The sequence below is a fragment of the Rhinatrema bivittatum genome, chromosome 5 (genome assembly GCF_901001135.1).
Source record: "Rhinatrema bivittatum chromosome 5, aRhiBiv1.1, whole genome shotgun sequence".
Lineage (NCBI taxonomy): Eukaryota > Metazoa > Chordata > Amphibia > Gymnophiona > Rhinatrematidae > Rhinatrema > Rhinatrema bivittatum.
Genome location: NC_042619.1, coordinates 340,610,075 through 340,627,112, shown reverse-complemented (window position 1 = coordinate 340,627,112; position 17,038 = coordinate 340,610,075). Strand labels below are relative to the sequence as shown.

Below are 17,038 nucleotides of genomic sequence, written 5' to 3'. Positions count from 1 at the left end.
TGGCGGAGTTGGATTTTACAGGCCCCAGCCATCTACACAGAACCCTCTGCTTGAAGGTCTTCATCCTACAGCCCGCCATTTTCCCTTCTTGCAAGCTACACAGCAACTGATAGATTTGGAATGGGCTGCACCAGCGGCCTCATTCAAAGGGGGGCGGTTCCTGATAGGCATGTACCCCCTGGATCCGGCAATCAAGGAGATGCTGGCGTGCCCTCAGGTGGACGCCTTGGTTAGTGAGGTGGTCAAGCGCACTACCATTCCAGTTGAGGGGGGTGCGGCCCTCAAGGAACCTCATGACCGGCGACTGGACGCCATCCTGAAACAGACATTTGAGGTGGCAGCTCTGTCTTTGCGAATTGCAACCTGCTGCACAGTGGTGACGTGTTCCTGTTTGTCACAGGTCAGGAACAATGCTCTGGCGGCAGACATGGAGTCCGCTCTCTCGTTCCTCACGGATGCTGCATCCGACCTCGTCCGTACAACAGCCAAGGGGATCTCATCTTCTGTGGCTGCCAGGAGGCAGCTCTGGATACGGAATTGGTCAGCGGATGCGCCTTCAAAGACACGCCTCACCAGAATGCCCTTTAGGGGTTCTTTCCTATTCGGCAGCGACCTTGATAAACTGGTCAGCACATGGGGTGCCTCTCCTATACCTCGACGGCCGGAAGACAGGTTCAAAAGGAACCAGCACGCCTTTCCAAGGCCTTCCAGAGGCAGAAGCTCCCAACGCTTCATTCCCTATAGGGGTCGCTATCAGGCACCCCGACCTCAGGCCAGGAACCAGTCCTTTCGGCCCAAGCAGCAGAAGAGGGGAGCCGGTTCGGGTTCAGGCCCCGGCCGCGCCTCCCAATGAGATTCAGCTGATTCATCTGGGGGACAAGGCCATAGGGGGCAGGTTAACCCTCTTCTACCCCAGATGGGTCGAGATTACGTCGGACGAGTGGGTCCTCGCCATCATCCGAGAGGGTTACTTTCTGGACTTCCATCATCTACCTCCGGACAGGTTTGTGGAATCTTCGTGTCCGATCCACAAGAAGGCAGCATTGGAAGCTACCTTGGCGAGGCTCCTGTCCTTGAAAGCCATAATCCCGGTACCTGCACGGGAAATGAATTCTGGGCATTTTTCCATTTATTTCATGGTACCCAAGAAAGAGGGCACTTTCCGGCCCATATTGGACCTCAAGTCAGTCAATCGATACTTACGGATCCCGAGGTTTCGCATGGAAACTCTGCGCTCAGTCAAGAACGCAGTACAGCCAGGAGAATTCCTCACAGCCTTGGATTTATCAGAAGCCTACCTGCATTTCCCGATTCACCAGGATCATCAGCGCTACCTACGCTTCAAGGTGCTGGGACGCCACTTCCAGTTCCGGGCTTTGCCCTTCGGGCTGGCCACGTTGCCGCAGACCTTCACCAAGGTGATCGTAGTGGTAGCAGCGGCGCTCAGACAGGAAGGAATCCTTGTCCATCCCTACCTAGACGATTGGCTGATCAGGGCGAAATCGTGAGAGGAGAGCCATCGGGCAACCAACAGAGTGATCGCCCTCCTGGAAAGCCTGGGATGGGTAGTGAACCTAAACAAGAGTTGCCTACAGCCTTCCCAATCTCTGGAATATCTGTGAGTCCAGTTCGACACCCAGGCAGATACAGTCAGTCTCACCACCAAGAGAAGATTAAAACTTCAGACGCGTCTTCGTTCCTTGATGGGAGCCAGTCGGCTCACAGCTTGGGATTATCTGCAGGTTCTCGGTCTCATGGCATCCACCCTGGAAGTGGTACCCTGGGCAAGGGCCCATATGAGACCTCTACAACGCTCCCTGCTCTCTCGATGGAGCCCCCGCTTCCGGCATTACTCCATGCATCTACCTATACCGGCCAGAGTGCGGACTCAGCTACGGTGGTGGTTGCAGTCCAACCACACGAGCAGGGGGTCAAAGATGTCCTCCCCCACGTGGACTCTGCTCACCACAGATGCCAGCCTGAGCGGATGGGGAGCACACTGCGAAGAACTCACCGCCCAAGGACGGTGGAGCAGGGAAGAGTCAGGGTGGAACATCAACCGACTAGAGGCACGGGCAGTCCGGTTAGCCTTCCTGCGATTTGCTCACAGACTGAGGAACAGAGCAGTCAGAGTGATGTCACACAATGCCACCACGGTGGCATACATCAACCAACAGGGCGGAACCAGAAGCCAACAGGTGTCCCCGAGATAGCCCCGCGGATGGCTTGGGCAGAGGCGAATCTTCAGGACATCTCCGCCGTCCACATTGCCGGAAGGGACAACACCACGGCAGACTTCCTCAGCAGAGAAAGCCTAAATCCGGGGGAATGGCAGCAGTCCCCCACAGCCTTCCAGATGATTGTGGATCACTGGGGGATTCCGGACATGGACTTACTAGCGGACAGGTCCAATGCTCAACTACCCAGATACTTCAGCCGCAAGCGAGATCCGTTCTCTCACGGGATTGACGCCCTGGTTCAGCCATGGCCTCCAGGGGCCCTGCTATACGCCTTTCCTCCGTGGCCCCTGCTGGGCACCCTTATCCACAAGATTCAGAAGTACCGGGGCCTAGTTCTTCTAGTGGCACCAGACTGGCCAAAAAGACCCTGGTACGCGGACATGAGAAGACTACTGGCAGGGGAGCCCCTTCCCCTGCCTCCACTCAGGGACCTGCTATGTCAAGGTCCCATCCTTCACGAGGATCCAGCTCAATTCTCTCTTATGGTCTGGCCATTGAGAGGGCTAGACTGAAGAAAAGAGGTTACTCGGAGCCAGTGATAAATACACTCTTCCGAGCTCGCAAGTTTTCCACATCCCTCACCTACGTAAGGATCTGGAGAGTGTTTGAAGCCTGGTGCGACACTCATGGCACCAATCCACATGCGACTACTATCCCTATTGTTTTGGATTTCCTGCAGGATGGACTTCAGAAGGGTCTCTCCCTCAGCTCCATCAAGGTTCAGGTGGCTGCGCTGTCTTGCTATGGTCCCAGGAGGGATGGCAAGACCATTGCCACACATCCAGATGTTTCTCGCTTCCTGAAAGGAGTCAAGCACATTCGTCCGCCACTGAAGTGGCCAGTGCCTTTGTGGAACCTCAATATTGTTTTGGATTTCCTCGCGGGATCCACCTTCAGACCCCTTCGGGGCCTGTCTCTCCGTTCTCTGACTTTGAAGATGGTGTTTTTGCTGGCTGTATGTTCAGCTCACCGCATTTCGGAACTACAAGCACTGTCTTGCCGTGATCCCTTTCTCAGGATCACTCCTGAGGCTATCCATCTTCGCACAGTTCCATCCTTCTTGCCTAAAGTAGTCTCACAATTTAACCTCAACCAGACCATATCTTTGCCAACCACAGCAGGTCTGAAGAAATCTGAAGACGGGCGTTTGCTACGCCATCTTGACATTGGCAGATTGCTGCCCAGATATCTGGAAATGACAGAAACAGTACGAAAGACTGACCATCTGTTCGTCCTTCACAGTGGGAAGAAACAAGGTGAAGCGGCCTCTCGGCCCACCATCGCCCTCTGGATTAAAGAAGTCATCAGAGCGGCCTACATAGAGGCCGGGAAGTCACCGCCTCTACAAGTCAAGGCCCATTCTACCAGAGCCCAAGCATCATCTTGGGCGGAATCTAGGATGCTGTCGCCTGCAGAAATATGTAAAGCGGCGACATGTTCCTCCCTCCATACCTTCTCCAGGTTTTACCATCTGGATGTCCAGGCCAGGGAGGATACAGCATTTGCGAGGGCGGTCTTACACGGTCCTCAGGCAGCCTCCCGCCCAGTCCGGGAGTAAAGCTTTTGTACATCCCATTTGTTCTGAGTCCATCTGGCTACACGACAGTAAATGTGGAGATTACTTACCTGATAATCTCGTTTTCCTTAGTGTAGACAGATGGACTCAGCATCCCTCCCAGGTGCCTGTAGTCATTGGGTTCACCGATTCAAGGTAAGCCTTTCACTTCTTACATGAGTGCGTCCACTCTGCCAGGTGTCGACGCCTTCCGGTTGGGAATGCTGGCGGTCTCCAGCTACTATCAATCGGTCAGGGGAATCCTGTTTTCACTATTTTTCTTGATCGTCAGTACACATATATCCATAACAGCTTTTGCAAGGAAGATTACTGAAGAGCTTCACTTCCTGTGGGGGTATATGTACCCGTGCTGACGTCAGATCCGTCTCCAACTGCTAGCACGAGCACACTATACCCACTTGTTCTGAGTCCATCTGTCTACACTAAGGAAAACGAGATTATCAGGTAAGTAATCTCCACATTTGTGATTTCTATTTTTTTCTGATAAAATAATGTTACAATTATTGTTTCCCTATGGTAGATTTGAATTTTCTCATGTTCTGATTCATCACATTAAAGACTTTGTCCCAATCTTAGGAATGCGAAGGAGAAGGAATTTTACTTTACATGTTGAGAAAGTATATAAGTATAATTTGGAGAGAGCTAAGGACACTTGTAAATCTGGTTAGTTGTTTGTTCCTTTTGCTGTGCCTAAGAAGGAACTTCAGACTTTGAAGCCTTCCATCTCTAGAGGGATTTGAGATCATATTTATGGATCATACAGTACTATGCTTAGAGTAGTACCTTAAATTGCTCATTGTATGCAAACAATGTCTATCTCTTTTGCGAAGAAGGCTCATTTATAGTTAGAGTGGATATGCAGAGGAGCACCTGGAAATTATGGCCTTTGGACTACAGGTTAAGTTGCATAGTTTTCCCACCCATTAGGTACTGTTTTCGGTTCCATACTGATCAGGAGAATGCTGTAGAATGGGTATTTTGTCTTACCTTTCAAAATACTGGTTATCACCAGCAGTCAGGAACAATCATTCTTATCTATTTTCCATAAATGTTTTGAAAATTTACCTCAGAACATAGAAAGTCTCACATTTCCTGTCGTGTAGCCAGATGGACTCAGAACCAATGGGATAGTATCCGAGTGCTAGCAGTTGGAGACGGATCTGACGTCAGCACGGGGTATATAGCCCCACAGGAAGCGAAGCAATTCAGTAATTTCCGTCTCCAAAGCAGTTTGGAGTGCCTGTACGCTGGTTCAGCGTGCTTTACAATACTACTTTAATTTTTCTCTTTTTTCTCATTCTAGATTCTACTTTACCTTTCTTCAACGACTTTTGAGCCCCGCGCTCCTCAGGGGACGTTTCTGTCACTCCCCCCAGTTGAGCTTCCCGGGGTGACTGCCGTGGTCCCCCGGAGGTGAAAGTCCTCGGTCCGGCCGAACCGCGGCAGGGGCATAGCCCCCCGGGGGAGACTCGGGTGTGGCTTCGAGGCCCTCGGTCCCGGCGTGGACGGGGTAGCGGGTGCAGTTCCTCCAATCGCGGCGGTGAAAGGTACCGGCCCTTTCCCCCCGCAGCCGGAGACCGCCTGTGTTCCAGCCCGGAAGCGCCGAAGATCTGGTAAGGCGTACGTCTCTTCGCCCAGGTCTCCGAAGTAGAGGATCGGCGGCGTGGCAAGCCGTGGAGGACGCCCTTTTGTGGCCTTACTCAGGCATTCCGCGCCCGTAATAGGCGCGGCTTTCTTCCTCCTTGTGCGTATATTGCTTTGTGCTCGCATATTGGCTGCCACTGTGAGTTTATGCCGCATATTACTGCTGAATGCCTATTGCATACCATAGAGCGTACATTGCTCACTGCTTAGGGCTCAGTGCCTATTGCTGCCGCATATTATTGCTCTTGTGCGCCTGTTGTATTGAGCACCTATTGCTGCCGCATATTATTGCTATGGTGCGCCTGTTGCATTGAGCGCCTATTGCTGCCGCATATTATTGCTATTGTGCGCCTGTTGTATTACGCGCCTATTGCTGCCGCATATTATTGCTATGGTGCGCCTGTTGCATTGAGTGCCTATTGCTGCCGCATATTATTGCTATTGTGCGCCTGTTGTATTATGCGCCTATTGCTGCCGCATATTATTGCTATTGTGCGCCTCCTGTATTACGCGCCTATTGCTGCCGCATATTATTGCTATTGTGCGCCTGTTGTATTTAGCGCCTGTTGCTGCTGCTTACTATTGCTATTGTGCGCCTGTTGTATTTAGCGCCTACCTGCTGCCGCATATTATTGCTAGTGTGCGCGTGTTCTCTTCAGCGCCTATTGCTGCGGCGGATTCTTGCGCGCTTGCTATATTTGGTATGGATCAGTACGCGCCCACGGCCTCAGCGGCGCCGCCGCCTGTCTTAGGCATTTCAGCTCTTGGCCTCTGCTCTGCATGCCACCTTAGAGCCACGCGCAGTATTGAGCCAGGCTCCCTATGTGCCCAATGTGAGGCGGCCGGGGGACCCTCCGGCCAGGACCAATCTCAGCCACAGTTTCTTGACAGTTCCCCTGCAGCTACCCCGGATTTGGGGGGGCAGTCTCGACAATTCGGGAATCCCGGGGGATCTTGTACCCCGGGGATTAGAGGCTGCTTCCATTTCCTGGGTGGATCTCTTTAAGGGGATTCATGCCTTCGTCCAGATGCAGACGACTTCCCGTCCCGGCCCTACTATCCCTGCTGCTCCGGTTGTTCCTGCTGTTGCTGCAGTTCCTGTGGTGGCTATATCTGCGGCGCCTGCTGCCGCTGCGGTGGCGGCGCCTAGGGATCCTGTTCCTGGACCCTCCCAGCCTTATCGGGAGCAGGACCTCCCGCCACTGGACAGTCCAGATCAATCGGACCAGGAGGTTTCGCCAGACGAGTCCGAACTCCCGGACGAAGGAGACCTCCCCCCGGGGATTGAGCCATATAGAACCATGAGGCGGTTCTTCCCTAAGGAGGACCTCTCTGACCTCGTGTCTCAGTGTCTGGCGGAGCTGGATATTACTGGTCCCAGTGCTTCGGTACCTTCTGCGCAGAACCCTCTGCTGGAAGGTCTTCGTCCTACAGCCCGCCATTTTCCCTTCTTGCAGGTGGCTCAGCAACTAATAGATTTGGAATGGGCGGCGCCATTCAAACGGGGCCAGGCCCTGAAAGGTATGTACCCATTGGCTCCAGCTCTCCAGGACCTGCTGGCATGTCCTCAGGTGGACGCCTTAATTAGCGCTGTGGTCAAGCGCACTACCATTCCAGTGGAAGGGGGGACGGCCCTCAGGGAGCCCCATGACAGGCGAATGGACGCCATTCTGAAACAAACTTTTGAAGTGGCAGCTCTTTCTTTGCGGATTGCGGCATGCTGCACGGTGGTGACACGCGCCTGCTTATCCCAGGTCAGGAACAATGCTCCAGCGGCTGACATGGAGTCCGCTCTTTCCTTCCTCACAGATGCCGCTTCGGATTTGGTTCGAACTACAGCTAAGGGGATCTCATCTTCCGTAGCTGCCAGGAGGCAACTCTGGATCCGGCCATGGGCTGCTGATGCGCCTTCGAAGTCTCGCCTCACCAGGTTACCCTTCCAGGGCTCGTTTCTCTTTGGCAGCGGTCTTGATAAGCTAGCCACTACCTGGGGTGCCTCTCCTGTGCCGAGACTGCCGGAAGATCGATCCAGGAGGGGACAGCGCTCCTTTCCACGGCCCTCCAGGGGCAGGAGTTCACAGCGCTTTGTTCCGTATAGGGGGCGCTATCTGGCGCCACGTCCTCAGGCCAGGAATCTGTTCTTTCGGACCAAGCAGCGCAAGCGAGGGGCTGGTCCGGGCTCGGGTCCCGGTCGCGCCCCACAATGAGAATTTGCCGATTCATCTGGGGGACTGAGCCATAGGGGGCAGGTTGACCCTCTTCTACCCCAGATGGGTCAAGATCACGTCGGACCAGTGGGTCCTCGCCGTTATCCGGGAAGGATATTATCTGGACTTTCATCATCTCCCTCCGGACAAGTTTGTGGAGTCTTCCTGTCCCATACACAAGAAGGCAGCATTGGAAGCTACCCTGGCGAGGCTCCTGTCCTTGAACGCCATCATCCCAGTACCTGCCTGGGAAGTGAATTCTGGACACTATTCCATTTATTTCATGGTACCCAAGAAAGGGGGCACTTTTCAGCCTGTTCTGGACCTCAAGTCAGTCAATCGATACTTATGGGTACCGAGGTTTCGCATGGAAACTGCGCTCCGTCAAAGCCGCAGTCCAGCCCGGAGAATTCCTCACAGCGTTAGACCTGTCAGAAGCATATCTTCATATTCCGATCCATCCGGATCATCAGCGCTACCTGCGCTTCAAGGTTCTGGGCCGCCACTTCCAGTTTCGGGCACTTCCCTTCGGGTTGGCCACGTCCCCACGGACATTTACCAAGGTGGTAGTAGTGGTGGCAGCGGCACTCAGGCGGGAAGGGATTCTGGTCCATCCCTACCTAGACGACTGGCTGATCAGGGCGAAATCTCGAGAGGAGAGCCTGCGGACAACCAACAGAGTGATCACCCTTCTGGAAAGCTTGGGCTGGGTAATCAACCTCAGCAAGAGCTGCCTACAGCCTTCCCAATCAATAGAGTATCTGGGAGTGCAGTTCGACACTCGGGCGGACACGGTCTGTCTTACGACCAAGAGACAGTTGAAACTTCGACAACGTATCCAGTATCTCATGGGTGCCAGTCGGCCCATAGCCTATGATTATCTGCAGGTTCTGGGTCTCATGGCATCCACCCTGGAAGTGGTGCCTTGGGCGCGGGCCCATATGAGACCTCTACAGCATTCCCTGCTCTCTCGCTGGAGCCCCCGTCGACGGGACTATTCCACGCACCGTCCTCTACCGGCCAGAGTTCGGACCCAGCTGCGGTGATGGTTGCAGTCCAACCACCTGAGCAGGGGGTCGAAGATGTCCTCGCCCACGTGGATCTTGCTCACCACGGATGCCAGCCTGGGCGGCTGGGGAGCACATTGCGAAGAATTCACTGCGCAAGGGCGATGGAACAGAGAGGAGTCCACGTGGAACATCAATCGCCTGGAGGCCCGGGCAGTCCGATTGGCATGCCTGCGATTCGCTAACAGACTGCGGCACAGAGCTGTCAGAGTGATGTCCGACAACGCCACCACGGTGGCCTACATCAACCTGCAGGGCGGAACCAGAAGCCGACAAGTCTCTCTGGAGATCGCCCCATTGATGGGTTGGGCAGAAGCGAATCTGCAGGATGTCTCCGCCGTCCACATTGCCGGGAAGGACAATACCACAGCCGACTTCCTCAGCAGAGAACGCCTAAATCCAGGAGAGTGGCAGCTGTCCCCCACAGCTTTCCAGATGATTGTCGATCACTGGGGGATTCCGGCCATGGATTTACTGGCGGACAAGTCCAATGCTCAAGTCCCCAGCTTCTTCAGCCGCAGGCGCGACCCGTTCTCACACGGAATCGATGCCCTGGTCCAGCCATGGCCTCCAGGGACTCTACTATACGCTTTTCCTCCGTGGCCTCTGCTGGGCGCCATCATCCACAAGATTCAGACGCACCGGGGCCTAATTCTTCTAGTGGCACCAGACTGGCCAAGAAGACCCTGGTACGCGGACATGAGACGCCTACTGGCAGGGGAGCCTCTTCCTCTGCCTCCTCTCCGGGACCTTCTACGTCAAGGTCCCATCCTCCACGAGGATCCAGCTCAATTCTCTCTTACGATCTGGCCCTTGAGAGGGCTAGACTGAAGGAGAGAGGTTACTCGGGGCCCGTGATTGATACACTACTCCGAGCTTGCAAGTTTTCCACATCCCTCACCTACGTACGGATCTGGAGGGTATTTGAAGCATGGTGCGACACTCATGGCACCAATCCACATGCTGCCACCATATCTATCGTGTTGGATTTCCTGCAGGATGGGCTTCAGAAGGGTCTCTCCCTCAGCTCCATCAAAGTTCAGGTTGCGGCACTGTCTTGCTATGGTCCCAGGAGGGATGGCAAGACCATCGCCAAGCACCCAGATGTTTCTCGTTTCCTGCAAGGGGTCAAGCATATTCGTCCACCACTAAAGTGGCCTGTGCCCTTATGGAACCTTAATCTTGTTTTGGATTTCCTCGCGGGATCCACCTTCCGACCCCTTCGGGGTTTGTCTCTCCGGTCTCTCACCTTGAAGTTGGTGTTCTTGCTGGCGGTGTGCTCCGCACGACGCATCTCTGAGCTACAAGCGCTGTCCTGCCGTGAGCCCTTTCTACGAATCACTCCGGAAGCTATCCATCTTCGGACGGTTCCTTCCTTTCTCCCTAAAGTGGTTTCACAGTTTCATCTTAACCAAACCATATCTTTGCCTACTACGGTAGGTTTGATGAAATCTGAAGAAGGCCGTTTATTAGGCCATCTCGACATCGGCAGATTGCTGCCCAGGTATCTGGACATGACACAAGACCTGCGAAAGACGGACCACCTGTTCGTCCTGCCCAGCGGGAACAGACAAGGGGAAGCAGCCTCTCGGCCCACTATCGCCCGCTGGATTAAAGAAGTTGTCAGAGCAGCTTACGTGGAGGCGGGGAAGTCTCCACCTCTGCAAGTTAAGGCTCATTCTACTAGAGCACAAGCGGCATCCTGGGCTGAATCCAGGATGTTGTCGCCTGCAGAAATATGTAAGGCGGCGACGTGGTCCTCCCTCCATACCTTTTCCAGGTTCTACCGTCTGGATGTCCAGGCCAGGGAGAACTCGGCTTTTGCGAGGGCGGTACTACAAGGTCCTCAGGCAGCCTCCCGCCCAGGCGGGGAGTAAAGCTTTTGTACATCCCATTGGTTCTGAGTCCATCTGGCTACACGCCAGATTACTTACCTGGTAATCTTCTTTTCCTTAGTGTAGACAGATGGACTCAGCATCCCGCCCAAGCTGCCTGTGTACATGGGTTTCACCGATTCCAGGTAAGCCATGGCATTTGTTTACATACGAGCGTACACTCTACCAGTGTCAACGCCTTCCGGTTGTGAATGCTGGCGGTCTCCAGCCAATGTCAATCGGTCAGGGGAATCCTGTTTTCACTTTTCACTTTTCACGGAGCGTCAGTACACACATCCATATCAGCTTTTGCAAGGAAGATTACTGAATCGCTTCGCTTCCTGTGGGGCTATATACCCCGTGCTGACGTCAGATCCGTCTCCAACTGCTAGCACGCTGATACTATCCCATTGGTTCTGAGTCCATCTGTCTACACTAAGGAAAAGAAGATTACCAGGTAAGTAATCTCAACATTTTTCTTGCTGAAGAAAAAGAATGAAGCATATAGCCGTAATAAGAAATTTCTAAGTCAAGAACTGCAAAAGCCTGAGCTAAAGGAGGAGGGAGGAGGATTTGAAGGCAGTGTTGAAAATATCTTGGGGTCTGCCTACAGAGAGTGCCTGCCTCAGAATTTTTTCCCAGATGACATACCTCAAAGAGTTCAAAGGTAAAGGGGCTATTTATTTACTATGCTTTGTGGTAAATATGTGGTGCTATGGAAATATTTTTTCTGGGGAAGCATGTGAGAGAATTTGATCACCTGGTGCCGCTACTGAAATTTCATGAGATGTAATATTTCATTGGTTTTCACCTGCAGTTGGACTGAAATTACCCAAGAGTTTCAGACTGGTAGGGAATATAGGAATTGACAGAGGTTAGGCAACATTTCTATTAGAAGACATTTTTGCAAATTCTTCAGTAATATTTTAAAACTTTTGTTTTGTAGTCTTGGTGTTTCCTATTAATTCTTAGGTATTTGAATTGAGATTTCCACTGCTTTGTGTAAAAGTTTCTCTCTCATTTTATCACAGCTTTTAGTGCCAATGGAAAAGATGTTATTGTGGATTTCCCTCAACAATCTCATTGGACTGGATTATTAGCTGAGATGGAGCTAGTTCCCAGTATTCATCCTGGGGTTACGTAAGTTCTTATGTTTTTTTTAACTAAATGCTTAAGGAGCTATCTACCTTACAGATGAAATAAAATGACTGAAATGCCTTGGAGCATAATTTGTTTATGAGAAAAGGTTCATTTATACTTTTGTGCAATGGTATTTTCATTGACTATCATTTGTGAAGAAAAAAAAGAACATACAGTTCTTTTTTTTCAGCTGATAAGAACATAAGAAACTGCCATCAAGCTCAGCATCCTGTTTCCAACAGTGTCCAATCCAGGCTACAAGTACCTGGCAAGTACCCAAACACTAAGTATATCCCAACCTACTGATGCTAGTAATAGTAGTGGCTATTTTCTAAGTCAACTTGATTAATAGCAGGTAATGGACTTCTTCTCCAAGAACTTATTCAAACTTTTTTTAAACCCAGCTACACTAATTGCACTAACCACATCCCTTGGCAACAAATTCCAGAATTTAATTGTGCGTTGAGAGAAAAATAATTTTCTCTGATTAGTTTTAAATGTGATACACGCTAACTTCATGGAGTGCCCCCTAGACCTTCTTTTATCCGAAAGAGTAAATAACTGATTCACATTTCCCTGTTCTAGACCTCTCATAATTTTAAACAGCTCTATCATATCCTCCCTCTGCCGTCTCTTCTCCAAGCTGAACAGCCCTAACCTCTTTAGTCTTTCCTCAAAAGGGAGCAGTTCCATCCCCTTTATCATTTTAGTCGCCTATCTCTGTACCTTCCCCATCGCAACTATATCTTTCTTGAGATGTGGTGACCAGAATTGTACACAGTATTCAAGGTGCGGTCTCACCATGGAGTGATACAGAGGCATTATGACATCCTCCGTTTTATTCAGCATTCCCTTCCTAATAATTCCTAACATTCTGTTTGCTTTTTTGACTGCCATAGCACACTGAGCTGACGATTTCAAAGTATTAACCACTATGACACCTAGATCTCTTTCCTGGGCGGTAGCTCCTATTATGGAACCTAACATTGTGTAACTACAGCATGGGTTATTTTTCCCTATATGCATCACCTTGCACTTATCCACATTAAATTTCATCTACCATTTGGATGACCAATTTTCCAGTCTCACAAGGTCCTCCTGCAAATTTGATTACCTCACACTTCGTATTCCTTTACAAATTATTTATAAATATATTGAAAAGCACGGGTCCTAGTACAGATCCTTGAGGCACTCCACTGTATAACCTTTTCCACTGAGAAAATTGTCCATTTAATCCTACTCTCTGTTTCCTGTGGTGTTGAGTTTGACTCTAAAATCTGCAGAAGCTTCTTCTCATGGAAACCTGTAGTTATTTTCATCCACCTCTTATGTAGGTTTTTCATTGGCTGTGTGGTGGACCACCATCAGTGCATTGAGGCAGCATTTATCGGGGATTTTGCTTTGTTGATATTTTGACTGATTCTGGGAAGGAGAAGAGGGCGAATGGATTCAACAAGTACTCTCTTTGTAAACCCATCATGTTTATCATGGATGTTGGGGGAACAACTATGATGTCTTGGGCTGCTCCTTGTATGAGACTATGTCCCCTAGAAGAGACTGTTACTGACTCATGCATATGGAAAAACTCTTCAAGAGATTTAAGTCTAACCTATCGGAATTGGAAGCTTCAATACCAAGGGTCCTAGGAGCTTTATCAACTGCTGACAGTGCATCAGCATCTGAGAGTCATCTTTTCCACTTGTCATCAAGCTTAAGGAAGGACCAGCGGGATAGACCATCATCTACCTCCTTTCATCCAGAGAAGGTGCAGGAGTCTGCTTCTTCAGTTCTGGCATTGTGGATCTCTGATGATTTGCATTGAGCAAATTTGAAGAGAAGCATCAACATTGCTCTCCATCGGTCTTGGGATGTGGGGCATTCTGGTATATGATAAGTATTATACCCCTAGATTCATCCAAATGCTACAATAATGCATGGATAATGCCCGTTGTTAGAAAAAGGGGCGTGCTTATGGTAATGCTAGAATTACCTCACTGCGAGCTAACATAGCCCTTCGCATAGGTAGTATTGCGGGTTGCGGTAAAGTTTTTGCACCCCGCAATACTTCTATTTCACAGTTCACAAAGTGCCCACACAGGTAGCTAGTACTATGGGGGGAGGGAGGGAGAGGAGAGAGAGATGTCTTTGGAGCTATCGACTGAACTCACGTAGCCATCTTTCCATGCCGTCAGAGGAGGAGACGTACTGCAACAGAAAGCTCTTCCACTCCATAACGTGCAAATAGTCTGCAATGCTTGAATGTACATCCTGGACATGGTGGCAAGATACCCCAGAGCCGCACACGATTCCTTTATACTTAGGCAATCGGGCTTTTTTGAAAATTTTGAGGCTGGCCTATATGGTGACGCTTGGCTTGTAGGTAAGACACCCTTTTCTTTCTCATTTCCATCAATGCTTATGGGTATGTGGCTAATGGCACCTAAATGGGGGGGGGGGGGGGGGAGGACAGATCGGTGGCATAATACTTGGCTTCTGCGGTTCTGTATGCAGGTCATTGTCTAAGGGCATGCCTTTCTCCATCCATGTTTCAGAGGGCTGCCAAATTAATGCTGGTAAACAAGGCATGTGGCCTAAAGTCTGAATCCACTATATACATAGCATATATTTATTTCCAAAAAGGCCTCGTTCCTACCCTTCCCTTGGGAGCTGTTACAGTGTTCCCATGTGGGCCGTTAGTGATCCATCGGGAACATTGTCACCTACACTTTCTTTAGCCTTCCACACCTGTACCACAAGCAGTCTGCAGTGCATGTTGCAGGCCTGCTGTATTCCCTGTGTGATGGCTCACTAATGGTTTTCCATGCAGGACAGACTGGAGGGCAGCAATGGAAAATCACTTGCACCGCATGAAGTATCCCATTTGCTGGTAGCACAGGTTTCTGTTGTCTTAGGCATGTCTTCAAGGTTGGCTGGCAGCTACACACCAGTACCCTTTTCTGGGATGCAAGGTCCTGTCATATAATTATTTTAATTGTTGCATCAGATGCTGTAATAATGAACAGATCAACTTCTTTTGATTACAGTTTGCCTGCATGTCTAGTGGCCAACAACAATAGTTAGATGCTCTCAGGCAACGCTCATCAGGTTTGACGGCTCAGCAAAGGTACTAACTAGCTTATACAGTCTTACTGGATGTTGTGGTTTGCCAGTCACATCTGCCAGTAACAATGCAAACAGTCATGCCTTTCTTCCATCATTGTCGCAGGAGACTCAGAGTAAGGTTGCAGGCCCTGTCTTCTCACCTTCATACATATGCCAATCATGTCATGTCCCGAGGCACCGGTCAGGGCATATCCCTAGTTCAGCTGTCCACAGGTCAGACTCCCCCAGGCAGTTTCACCCTGCAGGAATCCATGCACCACATTAAGGTTCTCTAGCTCCGTCCCACAGCAATGCAAGAACAAAAAGAAGTTTGTGTCCACCACACCTTTACAGTTCAAAAATGAAAAAAACTACACAAATTTCCAGAGGCCGTCAGTTCATTGGGGGAGCAAATGAGTTTAGCCTTTCGGCCAGCAAACCGCAGTGCTAGGCAGTAGCACAACACTCCCCTTCCGAAGGCCTTTGACAAAGTTCCTCATGATAAGCTTCTAGGAAATGTAAAAAGTCATGGCAATGTCCTTTCGTGGATTGCAAACTGATTAAAAGACAAGAATCAGAGAGTAGGATTAAATAGACAATTTTCTCAGTGGAAGGGCGTGGGCAGTGGAGTGCCTCAGGGATCTGTATTGGGACCCGTTCTTTTCAATATATTTATAAATGAACTGGAAAGGAATACTACGAGTGAGGTAATCAAATTTGCAGATGATACAAAATTATTCAGCCTAGTTAAATCATAAGCAGACTGTGATAAAATGCAGGAAGACCTTGTGAGACTGGAAAATTGGGCATCCAAATGGCAGATGAAATTTAATGTGGTTAAGTGCAAGGTGATGCATATAGGGAAAAATAACCCATGTGTATTTATTTATTTAAATTCTTTTTTTAATATACCGATACTCAAGACGAGGTCTTATCGTACCGATTTACAATAAACTAGGGGGAACCAGTTAACAAAGAAAGCAAGAAGTCACATTATAACAGGGAAGTGGAACTGGGCTGTTAGAAGAGGATAGGTTAAACAATTTCTACCTGGAGAGAAGGGCATATAAGCAGGAGAAAGTGTTTACAAGGTGGGAATTATATACAAATTTACATTTTGTCTACGATTAGGCAAATTTTATCAAAGTGCAATAAGGTGAAAAACAGTTCCTTTGAGTTGCAGAAAGGGACGCAACCGTGGGGTATGTGGCTGTGTGGGTGACCCTGAGGCTTCTTCAAAGGTATGCTTGGGCGAACAGCCAAGTTTTTAATTTTTTTCTGAAAGTGATATGGCAGTGTTCCTGGCGGAGATCTGGCGGGAGAGAGTTCCAGTGATGCGGCCCAGCAGTTGATAGTGCTAGTTTTCGAATAGTGTTGTGTAGAACGGCTTTTTTGGGGGAACCTGGATGGAGTCTCTGTATGCAGATCTGGTGGGTCTTGCAGAGGAGTGTGGTTTGAGGGGTATAGTAAGTTGCAGCGAGGATTCCTGAAATAAGGTTTTGTGGATAATAGTAAGTGTCTTGAAGAGAATTCTGTAGCGAATGGGTAGCCAGTGAAGTATTTTTAGAATCGGGGTGATGTGGTCCATGCGGCGGGAGTTTGAGAGAATCCTGGCTGCAGCGTTTTGCAGCATTTGAAGAGGTTTGGTAGAAGCAACAGCACATTACAATAATCAATCTTTGAGAATAGTATGGCTTGAAGGACCGAACGGTAGTCATGGAAGTGTAGGAGAGGTCTTAACTGTTTTAATACCTGTAGTTTGTAAAAGCCTTCTTTAGTAGTGCTGTTGATGAATTTTTTAAAGTTCGTTCTAGAGTCTAGGAAGGCCCCAAGGTCTCTCACTTGATTTATAGTTATAGTTACACAATGTCAGGTTCCATATTAGGAGCTACCACCCAAGAAAGAGATCTAGGCATCATAGTGAATAACACATTGAAATCGTCTGTTCAGTGTGCTGCGGCAGTCAAAAAAGCAAACAGAATGTTGTGAATTATTAGAAAGGGAATGGTGAATAAAACGGAAAATGTCATAATGCCTCTGTATCGCTCCACGGTGAGACCGCACCTTGAATACTGTAAACCGTTGTGATGGAATTTTTCTAAATGACGGTATATAAAACCTTACAAATAAAAAAATAAATAAAAATAAATTCAGGTCACCGCATCTCAAAAAAGGTATAGTTGCGATG

At 49.6% G+C, this 17,038-nt stretch overlaps 1 protein-coding gene across 1 annotated transcript in view; it reads left to right on the top strand.

Annotated features, from left to right (window-relative positions):
- The window catches only part of LOC115092958 (E3 ubiquitin-protein ligase HERC2-like), a 2,733,734-nt gene that overhangs the window by 1,270,264 nt on the left and 1,446,432 nt on the right, over window positions 1-17,038 (top strand). The window contains 1 exon segment of the mRNA XM_029604466.1: window positions 11,640-11,748. Within this exon segment, the coding sequence (XP_029460326.1) occupies window positions 11,640-11,748 (109 nt within the window).